The sequence below is a fragment of the Nerophis lumbriciformis genome, linkage group LG37, assembly GCF_033978685.3.
Source record: "Nerophis lumbriciformis linkage group LG37, RoL_Nlum_v2.1, whole genome shotgun sequence".
Lineage (NCBI taxonomy): Eukaryota > Metazoa > Chordata > Actinopteri > Syngnathiformes > Syngnathidae > Nerophis > Nerophis lumbriciformis.
Window position 1 is genome coordinate 4405058 of NC_084584.2, and position 18307 is coordinate 4423364.

At 34.9% G+C, this 18307-nt stretch overlaps 1 protein-coding gene across 1 annotated transcript in view; it reads left to right on the top strand.

Annotated features, from left to right (window-relative positions):
* Positions 1-18307, top strand: part of fryb (furry homolog b (Drosophila)) — a 231855-nt gene that overhangs the window by 53231 nt on the left and 160317 nt on the right. The window contains exons 5-10 of the mRNA XM_072912548.1: positions 2081-2171; positions 2248-2327; positions 6369-6449; positions 9991-10159; positions 12712-12804; positions 12877-12975. Of these exons, the coding sequence (XP_072768649.1) occupies positions 2081-2171; positions 2248-2327; positions 6369-6449; positions 9991-10159; positions 12712-12804; positions 12877-12975 (613 nt within the window). The remainder of the gene's footprint in view (positions 1-2080; positions 2172-2247; positions 2328-6368; positions 6450-9990; positions 10160-12711; positions 12805-12876; positions 12976-18307) is intronic.

Sequence of the window (18307 nt, forward strand, 5' to 3'; positions counted from 1 at the left end):
ATAAGCATTTCAAAAGTAAAAGTATTGCTTATTTTGCTTTAAAATGTGCAAAAATAAAGATAAACATCCAATACAAAAAAGTGCAAAACGGAAATATTCTGTAACAAGTGTAAACATTTCAACAAAAGTAAAAGTATTGCTTATTTGCTAAAATGTGCAAAAATAAAGCTAAACATCCAATACAAAAAAGTGTACAGTGTAAACATTTCAACAAAAGTAAAAGTATTGCTTATTTTGCTTAATAACACAACAATGATAGTATGATTAAAGTGAAAGTTAATTGTTGGTTTGTACATAGTATATGTAACTGTTAATGTTGTAAAAGGTATTTGCACAACTAATTAACGTTAGCGTTTGTGACACGTCTTGTGCCGTGGGGTTCTTTCAGGACCGACAGACTGAACGCCAGACGGCTTTGCCAGGTTTACAATCTTTTAATTTTACACAAAGTCTTTTCTCTTCCAACTGCGCGGATCGCGCACCTGGGCACGATTGCGGCGTCGCTCCCGGCGCGCCCCGCCTCGCCGCTCGCTCGCCGCCGCCGCCTCTCCACAGCGTTAAAGAGGAGCGCGTCTTTGTAAACACTGAACAGGCACGCCAAACGCGCCTCTCAGAGCGAAACGGTGCTTTAGTTTATGAATTTACAACGCAGATACAAATGACACATTCATGTTTTTGTGTAATAATGACAACGTATACGCACGCGGACGATTGACTTGTTGATGGTGATGGCAAGAACGCTGTCGGGGGTTTTCTTTTCAAATGTTCGTTCATAGCCGTTGTGCTGCTATGATAGGCCATTTCCGCTCGACACAGTGTGCATACAACAACATTATTAGGCCGTTTATTGAAATACTCCCACACTTTTGACGACTTTTGGCGTGCTTTTTCCCCCTCGCTCGCATCGTCTGCTTTGCGCTCCGCCATGACAGTAAAGTAGAGGGACGTAAATATGCGACGCGCCGACGCACAAAAACGGCGTCGACATATTTACGTAACCGATGACGTCGACTACGTCGACGCGTCGTTTCAGCCTTAATATATATATATATATATATATATATATATATATATATATATATATATATATATACACATATATATATAGGGGGTAATCTTTAATTTAATTTTTTTAATTTTTTTGTAAACTATATAGGGAGTAATCTTTTTTTTTATTTTTATATATATATATATATATATATATATATATATATATATACATATACATATATATATATATATATGTATGTATATATATATATATATAGGGAGTAATCTTTAATTTTATTTTTTTTATATATATATATATATATATATATATATATATATATATATGGAGTAATCTTTAGTTTTTTTAATTAATTTATTTATTTATTTATTTAATTTTTGTAAAATATATATATATATAGGGAGTCATCTTTTTTATTTATTTAAAAAAAAAAGAAATTTGTATTTTTTTTGTAAACATTATTTTTTTCTGTTTATATTCATTTATTTTATTTCTGATTATTATTATTAATAATGTATTATTATTTATTTTTTCTTTATTTAATTGATATATATATGCTAATACTACTTTGTTTTTCCGCTGTTTCTTTCTTTTTTTTGGAGGGGGGGTATGGTTGGGATATAAACAAAAAATGTATATATTTTGACATTTAGAGCAGACAACAGATATGTGATGTATGTGAATATGATGTCATGGATAGGAATGTCTGATGCTGGATGCCAATAAAAAATAAAAAAAATAAAAATACAAAATAAAATAAATTTTGTGTAAATGCTGAAGAGCCAAAGCCAAACTGAAATGCTAACACAGCAATTCTCAAAAAGCTGTATGCCAAATAATCAATTCCTTAAATATTCAAACACAGTGTCACTCTTCAAATTGTGTGTGTAATGCTACAGCGGCCCAAATATTAAATATACTCGTTACATAAAACCTCTGCCTTGTTTTGACTAAATATGTCGGCCAACTACGCTACTGTATTTTAATGTTGGCAATTAAAGAGCCAAGTGCTTTCTGAGGTGATACTTGGTAAAAAAAAAAAGTGTGTGTGTGTGTGTGTGTGTGTCTCAGCGACGAGCAGCAGAAGGACTACCTACTGGAGCGCAGGGACTTGGCCATAGACTTCATCTTCTCCCTGGTACTGATCGAGGTCTTGAAGCAGGTACGTGTCGGACTCGGCACAATGTCACCGCCTCACCTGCCCGCGGGTGACCATGGTCTTCTTCTTCTCCCTCCAGATCCCCCTGCACCCCCTCCTGGATGGACTCATCCAAGAAGTCATTAACTTGGCTTTCAAGCACTTCAAGTATAAGGAGGGGTAAGTGTTGATAGCACAGTCCACATGTTGGGATTTCATTGAGGAAAAGAAGTATTTGATCTTCTACCACCCTCGAAAACACCATCTTGAAGAAAGTACTCACTATTTCACCTCCTTATGGAGATAAAATATCACTCAAACACACCTTTCAACCACCGTGGGCAAGACCAAAGAGCTGTCAAAGACATTGTACACCATTGCTGCTATTTGTCAATCATCATCAACTACAAGATAGTACAATACTACTAGATACAGGTAGTACAATACACTTCTAAACTACTAGATACCGGTTGTACAATACACTTCTACAACTACTAGATACAGGTAGTACAATACACTTCTACAACTACTAGATACCGGTAGTACAATACACTTCTACAACTCCTAGATACCGGTAGTACAATACACTTCTACAACTACTAGATACAGGTAGTACAATACACTTCTACAACTACTAGACACCGGTAGTACAATACACTTCTACAACTACTAGATACAGGTAGTACAATACACTTCTACAACTACTAGATACCGGTAGTACAATACACTTCTACAACTACTAGATACAGGTAGTACAATACACTTCTACAACTACTAGATACAGGTAGTACAATACACTTCTACAACTACTAGATACCGGTAGTACAATACACTTCTACAACTACTAGATACAGGTAGTACAATACACTTCTACAACTACTAGATACAGGTAGTACAATACACTTCTACAACTACTAGATACAGGTAGTACAATACACTTCTACAACTACTAGATACCGGTAGTACAATACACTTCTACAACTACTAGATACAGGTAGTACAATACACTTCTACAACTACTAGATACAGGTAGTACAATACACTTCTACAACTACTAGATACAGGTAGTACAATACACTTCTAAAACTACTATATACCGTTAGTACAATACACTTCTAAACTACTAGATACCGGTAGTACAATACACTTCTACAACTACTAGATACCGGTAGTACAATACACTTCTACAACTACAAGATACCGGTAGTACAATACACTTCTAAAACTACTATATACCGTTAGTACAATACACTTCTAAACTACTAGATACCGGTAGTACAATACACTTCTACAACTACTAGATACAGGTAGTACAATACACTTCTACAACTACTAGATACCGGTAGTACAATACACTTCTACAACTACTAGATACAGGTAGTACAATACACTTCTACAACTACTAGACACCGGTAGTACAATACACTTCTACAACTACTAGATACAGGTAGTACAATACACTTCTACAACTACTAGATACCGGTAGTACAATACACTTCTACAACTACTAGATACAGGTAGTACAATACACTTCTACAACTACTAGATACAGGTAGTACAATACACTTCTACAACTACTAGATACCGGTAGTACAATACACTTCTACAACTACTAGATACCGGTAGTACAATACACTTCTACAACTACTAGATACAGGTAGTACAATACACTTCTACAACTACTAGATACAGGTAGTACAATACACTTCTACAACTACTAGATACCGGTAGTACAATACACTTCTACAACTACTAGATACAGGTAGTACAATACACTTCTACAACTACTAGATACTGGTAGTACAATACAAAACTACTAGAAACAGGTAGTACAATACACTTCTACAACTACAAGATACCGGTAGTACAATGCACTTCTACAACTACTAGATACCGGTAGTACAATACACTTCTACAACTACTAGATATCGTTAGTACAATACACTTCTACAACTACTAGATACCGGTAGTACAATACACTTCTACAACTACTAGATACAGGTCGTACAATACACTTCTACAACTACTAGATACAGGTAGTACAATACACTTCTACAACTACAAGATACAGGTAGTACAATACACTTCTACAACTACTAGATACAGGTAGTACAATACACTTCTACAACTACAAGATACAGGTAGTACAATACACTTCTACAACTACTAGATACCGTTAGTAAATACACTTCTACAACTACTAGATACCGGTAGTACAATACACTTCTACAACTACTAGATACCGTTAGTAAATACACTTCTACAACTACTAGATACCGGTAGTACAATACACTTCTACAACTACTAGATACAGGTAGTACAATACACTTCTACAACTACTAGATACCGGTAGTACAATACACTTCTACAACTACTAGATACAGGTAGTACAATACACTTCTACAACTACTAGATACCGTTAGTACAATACACTTCTACAACTACTAGATACAGGTAGTACAATAGACTTCTACAACTACTAGATACAGGTAGTACAATACACTTCTACAACTACTAGATACCGGTAGTACAATACACTTCTACAACTACTAGATACAGGTAGTACAATACACTTCTAAAACTACTAGATACCGGTAGTACAATACACTTCTACAACTACTAGATACAGGTAGTACAATACACTTCTACAACTACTAGATACTGGTAGTACAATACAAAACTACTAGAAACAGGTAGTACAATACACTTCTACAACTACTAGATACAGGTAGTACAATACACTTCTACAACTACTAGATACAGGTAGTACAATACACTTCTAAAACTACTAGATACCGTTAGTACAATACACTTCTAAACTACTAGATACCGGTAGTACAATACACTTCTACAACTACTAGATACAGGTAATACAATACACTTATACAACTACTAGATACCGGTAGTACAATACACTTCTACAGCTACTAGATACCGTTAGTACAATACACTTCTACAACTACTATATACCGTTAGTACAATACACTTCTAAACTACTAGATACCGGTAGTACAATACACTTCTACAACTACTAGATACAGGTAGTACAATACACTTCTACAACTACTAGATACAGGTAGTACAATACACTTCCACAACTACTAGATACAGGTAGTACAATACACTTCTACAACTACAAGATACAGGTAGTACAATACACTTCTACAACTACTAGATACCGGTAGTACAATACACTTCTACAACTACTAGATATCGTTAGTACAATACACTTCTACAACTACTAGATACTGGTAGTACAATACACTTCTACAACTACTAGATACAGGTAGTACAATACACTTCTACAACTACTAGATACAGGTAGTACAATACACTTCTACAACTACTAGATACAGGTAGTACAATACACTTCTACAACTACTAGATACTGGTAGTACAATACACTTCTACAACTACTAGATACCGGTAGTACAATACATTTCTACAACTACTAGATACCGGTAGTACAATACACTTCTACAACTACAAGATACAGGTAGTACAATACACTTCTACAAATACTAGATACCGGTAGTACAATACACTTCTACAACTACAAGATACCGGTAGTACAATACACTTCTACAACTACTAGATATCGTTAGTACAATACACTTCTACAACTACTAGATACCGTTAGTACAATACACTTCTACAAATACTAGATACAGGTAGTACAATACACTTCTACAACTCCTAGATACCGGTAGTACAATACACTTCTACAACTACTAGATACAGGTAGTACAATACACTTCTACAACTACTAGATACTGGTAGTACAATACAAAACTACTAGAAACAGGTAGTACAATACACTTCTACAACTACAAGATACAGGTAGTACAATACACTTCTACAACTACTAGACACCGGTAGTACAATACACTTCTACAACTACTAGATACAGGTAGTACAATACACTTCTACTCTTAAAAGAGTTTTTTTTTTTGCACCATGACTAGGGAAGGTTGTTTGCATTGGGTCATATAAATAAATTATGTGCAAGATATTATTAAGAGCACAATGCATATGGACAAAAGTATTGGGACACTGACAGGAAGTGCAAACTGACGCTCCACAAGATTTGTGAGTGTTCTTCCACACTGGACCCATTTATGGACCTTGCTTTGTCCAAAATCTCTGGCTAAGTTGCAAAATGAGGATTGAGGACTAGCAAATTGGAATGTCCACCTTGTCTAACCCCATGTCTCTTGTCAGCTATCTGGGACCCAACACTGGCAACATGCACATGGTGGCGGACCTCTACGCTGAAGTGGTGGGAGTGGTGGCTCAGTCCAGGTACTTCAATATAACGTCTTATTTGTGTGAGCACAAACACGCCTCAGCAACATCCCCCCCCCCCCCCCCCCCAACCCCCGCCCGTCTCCCACATGCCTTTCTAAATATAGCCATGTTGATACAAATCTCTTCGTGTTGTGTGTCCGCACGCACACGTCACACATCAACAACCAGTGCACACACACACACACACACACACGCAGCAAAATAGGGATTAGGAATTGGGTAATGCACGGCACAAAATGTAAGGTGTAATTGAGGGCAGTGTGACACTTCATTTATCACCCTGCTACTGGAATGACTCCACACAGAACAGCAATCTATTTGTGGCAGCAGTGTCAACATGTCATCTTAGGACTGCAGCTATCCATTCTGCAAGTAATTGGACTTTGTTGCCTTCACACCTCGTTTAGGGGAAAATAGTTGAAATAAACAAAGATTTTCCTGGGGACGGCAACCTGAGGGTTCCTGGTTCGATCCCCAGCTTCTACCACCCTAGTCACGTCCGTTGTGTCCTTGAGCGAGACACTTCACCCCTTGCTCCTGACGGGTGGTGGTTTGGGCCTTGCATGGTGTGAATGGGTGAATGTGGAAATAGTGTCAAAGCGCTTTGAGTACGTTGAAGGTAGAAAAGCTATACAAGTATAACCCATTTACCATTCTATTTTCTATAATCTTCATTACCTTCTCTTTATCTTATTTTACCTTCTATTTATTTATCTTCTCATAGCTTTTACTTACCTTTTTACCTTCTATTTACTTTTTTTTAACCTTATTTAAAACTTATTTTACCTTATATTTACTTTTTATTCTATGTACCTTTCTTTACCTTTTATTTACATTATTTTATATTTTTATGTATCATCTTTGATTGTGATTTTAAAATGTCCTCCTATTTACCTTCTTTTACCTTTATTTACCTTCTATTTATTTATCTTCTTTTAGCTTTTATTGACCTCTTTTACCTTTTTACATTATTTTACCTTCTATTTACTTTTTTTTTAACCTTTTTAACATTATTTTACCCCTCTATTTACCTTCTTTTAACTCCTATTTACCTTATTTTAAGTTTTATTTACCTTATTTTACCTTTCTATTTAATACTTTCCCCTTCTATTTACCTTCTTTTATGTTTTATTTACATTATTTTACCTTTTTATGTATCATCTTTGACTTTTATTCAAAATTTTGTCCTTCTATTTACCTTCTATTTATTTATCTTCTTTTAGCTTTTATTGACCTCTTTTACCTTTTTACATTATTTTACCTTCTATTTACTTTTTTTTAACCTTTTTAACATTATTTTACCCCTCTATTTACCTTCTTTTAACTCCTATTTACCTTATTTTAAGTTTTATTTACCTTATTTTACCTTTCTATTTAATACTTTCCCCTTCTATTTACCTTCTTTTATGTTTTATTTACATTATTTTACCTTTTTATATATCATCTTTGACTTTTATTTAAAATTTTGTCCTTCAATTTACCTTCTATTTATTTATCTTCTTTTAGCTTTTATTGACCTCTTTTACCTTTTTACATTATTTTACCTTCTATTTACTTTTTTTAACCTTTTGAACATTATTTTACCTCTCTATTTACCTTCTTTTACCTTCTATTACCTTATTTTAAGTTTTATTTACCTTATTTTACCTTTCTATTTAATACTTTCCCCTTCTATTTACCTTCTTTTATGTTTTATTTACATTATTTTACCTTTTTATATATCATCTTTGACTTTTATTTAAAATGTTGTCCTTCTATTTACCTTCTATTTATTTATCTTCTTTTAGCTTTATTGACCTCTTTTACCTTTTTACATTATTTTACCTTCTATTTACTTTTTTTAACCTTTTTAACATTATTTTACCTCTCTATTTACCTTCTTTTACCTTCTATTACCTTATTTTAAGTTTTATTTACCTTATTTTACCTTTTTATTTAATACTTTCCCCTTCTATTTACCTTCTTTTATGTTTTATTTACATTATTTTACCTTTTTATATATCATCTTTGACTTTTATTTAAAATTTTGTCCTTCTATTTACCTTCTATTTATTTATCTTCTTTTAGCTTTTATTGACCTCTTTTACCTTTTTACATTATTTTACCTTCTATTTACCTTTTTTTAACCTTTTTAACATTATTTTACCTCTCTATTTACCTTCTTTTACCTTCTATTTACCTTATTTTAAGTTTTATTTACCTTATTTTACCTTTTATTTAATACTTTCCCCTTCTATTTACCTTCTTTTACCTTTTATTTACATTGATTTACTTTTTTATGTATCATCTTTGACTTTTATTTAACATTTCCTCCTTCTATTTACCTTCTTTTACCTTCTATTTACCTTCTATTTATTTATCTTCTTTTAGCTTTTATTGACCTCTTTTACCTTTTTACATTATTTTACCTTCTATTTACTTTTTTTTTACCTTTTTAACATTATTTGACCCCTCTATTTACCTTCTTTTACCTTATTTTAAGTTTTATTTACCCTATTTTTTGCTTTTTATTCAATACTTTCCCCTTCTATTTACCTTCTTTCACCTTTTATTTACATTGTTTTACCTTTTTATGTATCATCTTTGACTTTTATTTAAAATGTCCTCCTTCTTTTTACCTTCTATCTCATTTTACCGTCTTTTATCTTCCATATATCTTGTTTTACCTTTTTTTATCTATCTTCTGATTACTTTATTTTACATTAATTAACCTTATTGTACCTTATTTTACCCTCTTTTCACTTTTTATATACATTATTTTACCCACTACTTACTTTTTATATACATTATTGTACCTTCTATTAACCCTTCACCTTCTTTTAACGTCTTTTAGATTATATTTAATTTATTTTACCTTCCTTTATGCGGTCCAGATTTTATACATTTTTATTAGTTTTACTTCTTAATCGAAGCAACATAACTAAATCATAGCTTTTCCTTATCGCATTAATTAATTTACTTATAGTTGCCGCCCTACATATATTTAAAGAAAACTCTGTGTTATTAATAAATTTGATTCTTGTTACATTGCATTGTTTTGCTCATTTTTAATTGTTGCTGTTTATGTTATTCCTCAAACAATGTCAACAAAATAGTCAAATCTTATTAAACACTTAAAAATATAAGGAATGTGTAAGAAATGCTTGATTAAGTGTGTGAAAATGTGAACGTAGAGAAACCTGAGAACTATTTTCCGCAGGTTTAGTGCCAGGAAGTTACAGCTGTGCTCTAAAGGGTGAGCGTGGCTGAGTTGGTGTGGTGTTGGTGGGGACGAGCGCCTTGCATCATTTACACACCACTTTGGTCTGACTACGGTCCCTTTTTGGGAAAAAACCCCCCCAAAAAACAACGCAATCACACAGGCTCTTTGTCTCCTAGCTTTATGCTAACATACAATGGTGAATCCCATTGACAGACAACAAAAACTAGCATTGCGATCGTTATAAACGTTTACAAACCTTCTACATTGTCAAATGTAGCTCAATTGTTTCTGTTTTCCCCCCCCTGATCTCCATCTCTGTGACCTCCTCTTCAGGTTCCCTGCTGTGAGGAAGAAGTTCATCTCCGAGCTGAAGGAGCTGAGACAGAAGGAGCAGAGCCCCTACGTCCTCCAGTCCACCATAAGCCTCATCATGGGCCTGAAGTTCTTCCGCATCAAAATGTACCCCGTGGAGGACTTTGAGGCCTCCTTCCAGTTCATGCAGGTAAAAAAAGATGGCTTCTGTATGAAGGCGATAAAGTTCTTACTAGGGTTGTCTCCATACCAATATTTTGGTATCGGTACCAAAATGTATTTCGATACTTTTCGATACTTTTCTAAATAAAGGGGACCACAAAAAATGGCATTATTGGCTTAATTTTAACAAAACAATGTTAGTGTACATGAAACATATGTTTATTATTGTAATGTAGTCCTTAAATAAGATAGTGAACATACTAGACAACTTGTCTTTTAGTAGATGGAGTTGACGGCACAGACACCAAGGGGCAGTAATGTTCTATGATTTATTATATATATATATTTTAAGTTTTATTTACCTTATTTTACCTTTCTATTTAATACTTTCCCCTTCTATTTACCTTCTTTTATGTTTTATTTACATTATTTTATTTTTTTATGTATCATCTTTGACTTTTATTTAAAATTTCGTCCTTCTATTTACCTTCTATCTATTTATGTTCTTTTAGCTTTTATTGACCTCTTTTACCTTTTTACATTATTTTACCTTCTATTTACTTTTTTTTAACCTTTTTAACATTATTTTACCTCTCTATTTACCTTCTTTTACCTTCTATTTACCTTATTTGAAGTTTTATTTACCTTATTTGACCTTATTATTCAATACTTTCCCCTTCTATTTACCTTCTTTTACCTTGTATTTACATTGATTTACTTTTTTATGTATCATCTTTGACTTTTATTGAACATTTCCTCCTTCTATTTACCTTCTTTTACCTTCTATTTACCTTCTATTTATTTATCTTCTTTTAGCTTTTATTGACCTCTTTTACCTTTTTACATTATTTTACCTTCTATTTCCTTTTTTTTTACCTTTTTAACATTATTTGACCCCTCTATTTACCTTCTTTTACCTTATTTTAAGCTTTATTTACCCTATTTTTTGCTTTTTATTTAATACTTTCCCCTTCTATTTACCTTCTTTTACCTTGTATTTACATTGATTTACTTTTTTATGTATCATCTTTGACTTTTATTTAACATTTCCTCCTTCTATTTACCTTCTTTTACCTTCTATTTACCTTCTATTTATTTATCTTCTTTTAGCTTTTATTGACCTCTTTTACCTTTTTACATTATTTTACCTTCTATTTCCTTTTTTTTTTACCTTTTTAACATTATTTGACCCCTCTATTTACCTTCTTTTACCTTATTTTAAGTTTTATTTACCCTATTTTTTGCTTTTTATTTAATACTTTCCCCTTCTATTTACCTTCTTTTACCTTGTATTTACATTGATTTACTTTTTTATGTATCATCTTTGACTTTTATTTAACATTTCCTCCTTCTATTTACCTTCTTTTACCTTCTATTTACCTTCTATTTATTTATCTTCTTTTAGCTTTTATTGACCTCTTTTACCTTTTTACATTATTTTACCTTCTATTTCCTTTTTTTTTTACCTTTTTAACATTATTTGACCCCTCTATTTACCTTCTTTTACCTTATTTTAAGTTTTATTTACCCTATTTTTTGCTTTTTATTTAATACTTTCCCCTTCTATTTACCTTCTTTTACCTTTTATTTACATTGATTTACTTTTTTATGTATCATCTTTGACTTTTATTTAACATTTCCTCCTTCTATTTACCTATTTTTACCTTCTATTTATTTATCTTCTTTTAGCTTTTATTGACCTCTTTTACCTTTTTACATTATTTTACCTTCTATTTCCTTTTTTTTACCTTTTTAACATTATTTGACCCCTCTATTTACCTTCTTTTACCTTCTATTTACCTTCTATTTATTTATCTTCTTTTAGCTTTTATTGACCTCTTTTACCTTTTTACATTATTTTACCTTCTATTTCCTTTTTTTTTTTTACCTTTTTAACATTATTTGACCCCTCTATTTACCTTCTTTTACCTTCTTTTAAGTTTTATTTACCTTATTTTACCTTTTTATTTAATACTTTCCCCTTTTATTTACCTTCTTTTACCTTTTATTTACATTGATTTACTTTTTTATGTATCATCTTTGACTTTTATTTAACATTTCCTCCTTCTATTTACCTATTTTTACCTTCTATTTACCTTCTATTTATTTATCTTCTTTTAGCTTTAATTGACCTCTTTTACCTTTTTACATGATTTTACCTTCTATTTACTTTTTTTTTGCCTTTTTAACATTATTTGACCTCTCTATGTACCTTCTTTTACCTTATTTTAAGTTTTATTTACCTTATTTTTTGCTTTTTATTCAATACTTTCCCCTTCTATTTACCTTCTGTATATATATATAATAATAATAAACAATACTAACTAAAACTATAGAGTGGACTGTGACAAAACCCAAGAGTGTGTATGTGTATGATTAGCGGAAGTGTGTGTTACCAAGTGTTGTTCCAAACTAAAAGTCCAAGAGGGCCAGGCAAAAAAGGACTTTAACTTGAACTATTTCCTGTTTCAACATGTTCTATCTACACTTCTGTTCAAATGTAATAATCACTTATTCTTCTCTTCTTTGATACTTGACATTAGTTTTGGATGATACTTGATGTTGTCTTCCTGTGTGTAGGAGTGTGCACAGTATTTCCTGGAGGTGAAGGACAAAGACATTAAACACTCGCTGGCCGGACTTTTTGTGGAGATTCTCGTACCCGTCGCTGCCGTGAGTGTGGTTTAGCTCCGCCCCCCCCCCCATCTCGCTGCACGACCGTCTAACCGCTTCGTCCGCACGCAGACTGTGAAGAACGAGGTGAACGTGCCGTGCCTGCGCAACTTTGTGGAGAGTTTGTACGACACCACGTTGGACCTGTCCTCCAGGAAGAAGCACTCCCTGGTGAGTGGCCTCCCCTCCTTTCCTCCCCATTAGCAGCAATTTGTGTGGGCCGTTATCTCTCGGCGGGGAGGAAATGGGAGGAGGGACAGTTAATGAGGTTGTGGGGAGGGGGGGGGTTGAATGTCCAGGGTGAGTGGAGTGTGGAACATGGAGAGGTTTGTATATTGCCCATTCATTTTTAATGGGGGGGGGGGGGTATTCCTGGTAATCGGGGAATTTTCGGAGCCGGGAAACATGAATTTAAAGGGTGAGTGGAGTGTGTGGATGTTGCAACGGTTCAAATCGGTTGAGAAATGTGGGATATGGAGAGGTTTGTATATTGCCCATTCATTTTTAATGGAGGGGGGGGGGTATTCCTGGTAATCGGGGAATTTTCGGAGCCGGGAAACATGAATTTCCAGGGTGAGTGGAGCGTGTGGATGTTGCAACGGTTCAAATCGGTTGAGAAATGTGGGATATGGAGAGGTTTGTATATTGCCCATTCATTTTTAATGGAGGGAGGGGGGGTATTCCTGGTAATCGGGGAATTTTTGGAGCCGGGAAACATGAATTTCCAGGGTGAGTAGGGTGTGTGGATGTTGCAACGGTTCAAATCGGTTGAGAAATGTGGGATATGGAGAGGTTTGTATATTGCCCATTCATTTTTAATGGGGGGGGGGGGATTCCTGGTAATCGGGGAATTTTCGGAGCCGGGAAACATGAATTTCCAGGGTGAGTGGAGTGTGTGGATGTTGCAACGGTTCAAATCGGTTGAGAAATGTGGGATATGGAGAGGTTTGTATATTGCCCATTCATTTTTAATGGAGGGGGGGGGGGGGGTTCCTGGTAATCGGGGAATTTTCGGAGCCGGGAAACATGAATTTCCAGGGTGAGTGGAGTGTGTGGATGTTGCAACGGTTCAAATCGGTTGAGAAATGTGGGATATGGAGAGGTTTGTATATTGCCCATTCATTTTTAATTGGGGAAGGGGGGTATTCCTGGTAATCGGGGAATTTTCGGAGGCGGGAAACATTAATTTCCAGGGTGAGTGGAGTGTGTGGATGTTGCAACGGTTCAAATCGGTTGAGAAATGTGGGATATGGTGAGGTTTGTATATTGCCCATTCATTTTTAATGGAGGGAGGGGGGGGTATTCCTGGTAATCGGGGAATTTTTGGAGCCGGGAAACATGAATTTCCAGGGTGAGTGGAGTGTGTGGATGTTGCAACGGTTCAAATCGGTTGAGAAATGTGGGATATGGAGAGGTTTGTATATTGCCCATTCATTTTTAATTGGAGGAGGGGGGTATTCCTGGTAATCGGGGAAATATATATATATATTTATATATATATATATATATATATATATATATATATATATATATATATATATATATATGTATATATTTTTTTTTAAATTTATTATTTATTTATAAAAAAAAATAAAAATAAATAAATATATATATATATATATATATATATATATATTTTTTTTTTTTTTTTTTTTTTTTTTTAACAGCCCGGCCCCTGACCAAATTTATTTTTATTGTAATTTTGGAGAAAGAAAAAAAAAATATATATATATATATATATATATATATTTTTTTTTTTGCATATATATATATATACACACATATTCCTTGCGCACTAATTGACTGAAAGAGCACGCACTTGGCGCGATAATGTCATGTTATCGATGGGAAAATGCAAGATATGTAATGCCGAGCGCATATCATTATGTCAAGATAATGGCACTAGCATTTACTTAATTTAAGAATATTTTTCAACATATTGAGAAAAAAGGTCTCTGTCAGGTTCAAACACTGATGACATCTATTAAACAAGACAAGAAGCAAGGAATCAAACAGAGACAAAATTAAATTTGGCCCATTGAGGAGAAACGCGTAGACACTGTCCCACGCTCTGACGAAAGATTGTACGCCTCCTCTTTTATTTGGACTTTCCCTGATTACATGGCAACAGCTGTTTCTAAGGGAAGGGGGTCGTAAACAGCCATGGTTTTGGTTACAAAACAGTTCAAAGAAAAGGTGCCTGGGGGGAGGTCAGGCCCTGCCTCCTCTCCGCTTTGTAGATCTCGGGTAAAGACAAAATCTTCCTGTGGATTACAATCGAAGAAAGAAACCGACGCCTTCATGTCACTTCCCATCGTACACAGTGGAGTTTTACAAGCCTTCTGCTTGGTAGGATCAAAGACAGCTTTTGTCCTCTCGCAGGGCGAGCTGAACTCAATGTAACACAAAGTTTTTTGACAACCTAGATACAATTATTCTGACAGTCTCATATTTGTTTTTTTCTACCAAGAAAAGTGCACTTGTTATTAGTGAGAATATACTTATTTTAAGCAATTTTTGGGTTCACTGAGGTTTGCTAATTAGGGCCCGCATGGCCCATTGCATAAGGACTCCCACAGGGAGTCCTTATGCAATGGGACATATTTGTTTTTTCTACCAAGAAAAGTGCACTTGTTATTAGTGAGAATATACTTATTTTAAGCTATTTTTGGGTTCACTGAGGTTTGCTAATTAGGGCCCGCATGGCCCATTGCATAAGGACTCCCACAGGTCCTTATGCAATGGGACATAAGGACCTATTGAATTTGTAAGGTTTTATTAGGGCCCGCATGGCCCATTGCATAAGGACTCCCTGTGGGAGTCCTTATGCAATGGGACATAAGGACCTATTGAATTTGTAAGGTTTTATTTATTAGGGCCCGCATGGCCCATTGTATTTCTTTATTATTCTTCCGCACACACAATAAACTGTAATTTGACCCACTTAACATGCTTCAAAACTCACCATATTTGACCCACACATCAGGACCTGCGAAAATTGCCCTTTTTAAAAAAAAACGAACCCCAAAACTCAAAATTGCGCTCTAGCGCCCCCTAGGGAAAAAAAAAACTAGACTGCCTGCAACTCCCACTAGGAAGGTCGGAGAGACATGAAACAAAAACCTCTATGTAGGTCTGACTTAGACCTACATTTCATTAATGGTACATTCTCGGGCCAAAATCAACAGGAAGTTGGCAATTCCCCCTTCAAGACAAAAAAGTACTAAAAACAGTCACTTTTGCCTCTTTGAGCTGTAATTTGACACCCTTAACATGCTTCAAAACTCACCAAACTGAACGCACACATCAGGACTGGCAAAAATTGCGATCGAATAAAAAAAACCTAACCCCAAATCTCAAATTTGCGCTCTACCGCAATTTTTGAATAAAACGCAGAAAAAACTGCTCCTCGGAAGAAAAAAATGACAAAACTGCCTGTAACTCCCACTGGGAAGGTCGGAGAGACATGAAACAAAAACCTCTATGTAGGTCTCACTTAGAACTGCATTTCATAAATTGACAACCCCCAGCAAAAATCAACAGGAAGTTTGCTATTCCCCCTTCAAAACAAAATTTTTGTAAAAACCGGTCACCTTCCTTCAAACATTATCTCCTCTGAGCGCGTTTGTCGTTTCAGCTTCAAACTAACCCAAGAGAGAGATTGAACCCTTCTGATTAAAAGTTGGCGAAAGAGTTTTGATACCTGCTCCGGTTTTGATTTTATGACCCTTCAAAGAACCGCTGCGCTGATGCTGCTGTTTTTTTAAGATGGCTGCTTAAAAGCAGGATGCACCAGCGTGCCCACACAATGCAGACTAGGTAGGTTTACACTAGACAAAAGTATTGGGACACTTATGACTATCACTGGACAAAAGTATTGGGACACTTAAGCCGAAAACTGGACAAAAGTATTGGGACACTTGGGACTACAACTTGACAAAAGTATTGGGACACTTACGACTAAAAGTAGACAACAGTATTGGGAAACTTAGGACTACCACTGGACAAAAGTATTGGGACACTTACACTGGACAAAAGTATTGGGACACTTGGGACTAAAACTTGACAAAAGTATTGGGACACTTAGGACTAGCACCTGCCAAATACGCGGGCCCGACCAATGCTGCTTGCAGCTTTAATTAGGGCCCGCATGGCCCATTGTATAAGGACTCCCAAAGGGAGTCCTTATACAATGGGACATAAGGACCTATTGAATTTGTAAGGTTTTATTCTTTCTTTATTATTATTATTATTCCGCAGCTTTGCGCTGTAATTTGACCCCCTTAACATGCTTCAAAACTCACCAAATTTGACGCACACATCAATAAACGCGAACAAAACTCTTTGGTAAAAAAATCAAACCCCAAAACTCAAAATTGCGCTCTAGCGCCCCCTAAAACAAAAACTACCTCTAACTCCCAGTACAAATGTCGTAAAGACATGAAACAAAAACCTCTATGTAGGTCTCACTTAGACCTACTTTTTATTAATTAATTTCCTCGGGCAAAAATCAACAGGAAGTTGGCAATTCCCCCTTCAAGACAAAAAAGTACTAAAAACAGTCACTTTTGCCTCTTTGAGCTGTAATTTCACCCCCTTAACATGCTTCAAAACTCACCAAACTGAACACACACATCAGGACTGGCAAAAATTGCTATCTAATGAAAAAACCTAACCCCAAATTTAAAAATTGCGCTCTAGAGCAATTTTTTAATAAAACGGAGAAAAAACTGCTCCTCGGAAGAAAAAAATGACAAAACTGAACAAAAGTATTGGGACACTTACACTGGAAAAAAATATTGGGACACTTAGGAATACCACTGAACAAAAGTATTGGGACACTTAGGACGAAAACTGGACAAAAGTATTGGGCCACTTGGGACTAAAACTTGACAAAAGTATTGGAACACTTACGACTAAAACTTGACAAACGTATTGGGCCACTTGGGACTAAAACTTGACAAAATTATTGGGACACTTACGACTAAAACTGGACAAAAGTATTGGGACACTTTGGACTAAAACTGGACAAAAGTTTTGGGACACTTAGGACTAAAATTTGACAAACGGATTGGGACACTTAGGACTAAAACTTGACAAAAGTATTGGGCCACTTGGGACTAAAACTTGACAAAATCATTGGGACACTTACGACTAAAACTGGACAGAAGTATTGGGACACTTAGGACTACAACTTGACAAAAATATTGGGACACTTAGGAATACCACTGGACAAAAGTATTGGGCCACTTGGGACTAAAACTTGACAAAAGTATTGGGACACCTACTCTGGACAGAAGTATTGGGACACTTAGGACTACAACTTGACAAAAGTATTGGGACACTTAGGAATACCACTGAACAAAAGTATTGGGACACTTAGGACGAAAACTGGACAAAAGTATTGGGCCACTTGAGACTAAAACTTGACAAAAGTATTGGGCCACTTGGGACTAAAACTGGACAAAAGTATTGGAACACTTACGACTAAAACTTGACAAAA